This window comes from Pygoscelis adeliae, unplaced genomic scaffold (genome assembly GCF_000699105.1).
Source record: "Pygoscelis adeliae isolate BGI_AS28 unplaced genomic scaffold, ASM69910v1 Scaffold83, whole genome shotgun sequence".
In the NCBI taxonomy this organism is placed as follows: Eukaryota; Metazoa; Chordata; class Aves; order Sphenisciformes; family Spheniscidae; genus Pygoscelis; species Pygoscelis adeliae.
Genome location: NW_008824467.1, coordinates 3240550 through 3242244, shown reverse-complemented (window position 1 = coordinate 3242244; position 1695 = coordinate 3240550). Strand labels below are relative to the sequence as shown.

At 50.8% G+C, this 1695-nt stretch overlaps 1 protein-coding gene across 1 annotated transcript in view; it reads left to right on the top strand.

The window, feature by feature from the left end:
- Positions 1 to 1319: 1319 nt before the first annotated feature.
- PRDM6 (PR domain containing 6) overlaps positions 1320 to 1695 on the top strand; it is a 74927-nt gene continuing 74551 nt past the window's right edge. The window contains exon 1 of the mRNA XM_009321116.1: positions 1320 to 1456. Within this exon, the coding sequence (XP_009319391.1) occupies positions 1320 to 1456 (137 nt within the window). The remainder of the gene's footprint in view (positions 1457 to 1695) is intronic.

The window sequence follows — 1695 nt, the reverse complement described above, 5'->3', positions numbered from 1 at the left end:
CTCCCGCCGCCCCCCGCGCCGCCGTCTCCCGCTGCCCGCCCGGCCCTGAGGACGGGCGAAGGCGGCGAGCCTTGTACTTCTTTCTGCCTCCTTCCTCCGGTTAGGCTGGGTCCCAAAGTGCCAGGGGGTCTATCAATTTTATTCTGCCACCCTGATGGCTCGGAGCGCTACTTTTCTAGCCGTAACAAAACCCACAGTGACAGATTAAAGTCCTCCTAAATATGAACCCGCATGGAACATTTCTGTTAACAACTCAAGGCAAGTGCGGATATTGACAATGTACTTAAGCCCATTAGCTAGGAGCTGTTCCCCACTTCATCACGTTTTTCTAGCGTGAAACGAATTTTTAGAGATTGCTGCCACTAAAAGCAATCCAGTATTTTTAGAAGACGTCCTGTAAGGAAAACAACAATAACGCAGAGGTGCACACTTAAAAAAAATGAAAAGATTCGGAAAGGGCGGAATAAAATTGTGACCGGGAAGGAGCTGGCCAAGGACGAGGCACTGTATTAACGCAGTGAAAACAGCGGAAACCAAGCGCGCCCGTTTGCGGGTGAGTGTATCCAACAACGCGCTATGCGCACGCTAGCGAGTGCGCAAAGGGACTGCCACCCCGCGCCCCGGTCCCTCAGCGGAACGGCAGTATTGCAGAACTTCAGAAAGTGGATTAACAGAGCGAGGAGGGTGAATATTCATTATATTATATGCACAATGGAATTGATCAAAGACATCAGGAAGGCTTTCATAGCCAACTTCATAACCCATAAAAATCGGGGGATTTTCCTACTCGTGTTTGCCTTTAACTTAGGTGTTATCAATCTATACAGCAGATGACGGATGTCCTTGTCAAAATGACGCCAGTCAAAACATTTTTTGCCCCAGCCCTGTTCAAATTTCTGTTAAAATGTCCTGCCTTAGACACAGACAAAGTCTAAACAGCAGCAGCTTTCCCAGGCTCTGCGAGAATCAAGGGTGGGAAAGAAATAAAGTAGGCACGGGGTGGGGGAACGCGCACACGTTATGTTTGTAAGCAAGTGTGCGTGTAGTGGCCGCGTGACACCTGACGACGGGGGCTTTTCTGCCACTAGAGAGATGTTTTGGTGACATAAACACCCCATGTAAGTATTTTGTCTTAAATGCGTGGGATACCATGTACATGCGATATACGTAAGAGATAGTTCTCGCCTAGTTTTTCATACGGTGTAGCAAAGAAACTGAAAAAACCTGTTAAATACTCACTGATATGTGAGCTCAACAACTGAGTAGCGGGGCGGAGAAAGCCAATTTTTAAGCAAAGCGGGGAGAAAAAGTCGCTAGAGATGAGAAGTTTCTCGCCACAGGTTGCGTCTCAGTCTGCGTACTTCTTGCTCCGTGCTGTAACCGAGTACAGAGAGCAGGAGAGAGACGTGCTGGTGCTCGAGGGGACAAGGTCTGAGGAGGGAGAAATGCTAGGGCGGTGAGTTCCCCCATCTGTGTTTCTGTGTTGGGACCTCCTGGGGCAGGTCTCAGGTAGCCGAGGGGAACGGGAGGCAGGTCATCCCGGGAGAAGTAGAGTAAAGTAAGTGGGACAGTATCAGCGCAGCGAAAGGGGCCAGGAAGGTCTCTAAAATCCACCTCGGCCCCCGAGGGGCAAAAGGCAAGTGAAGCAAGGCCATGGCTCCCGGGAGCCTGGCGGGGTGCGAGGCGCCCGCTGGC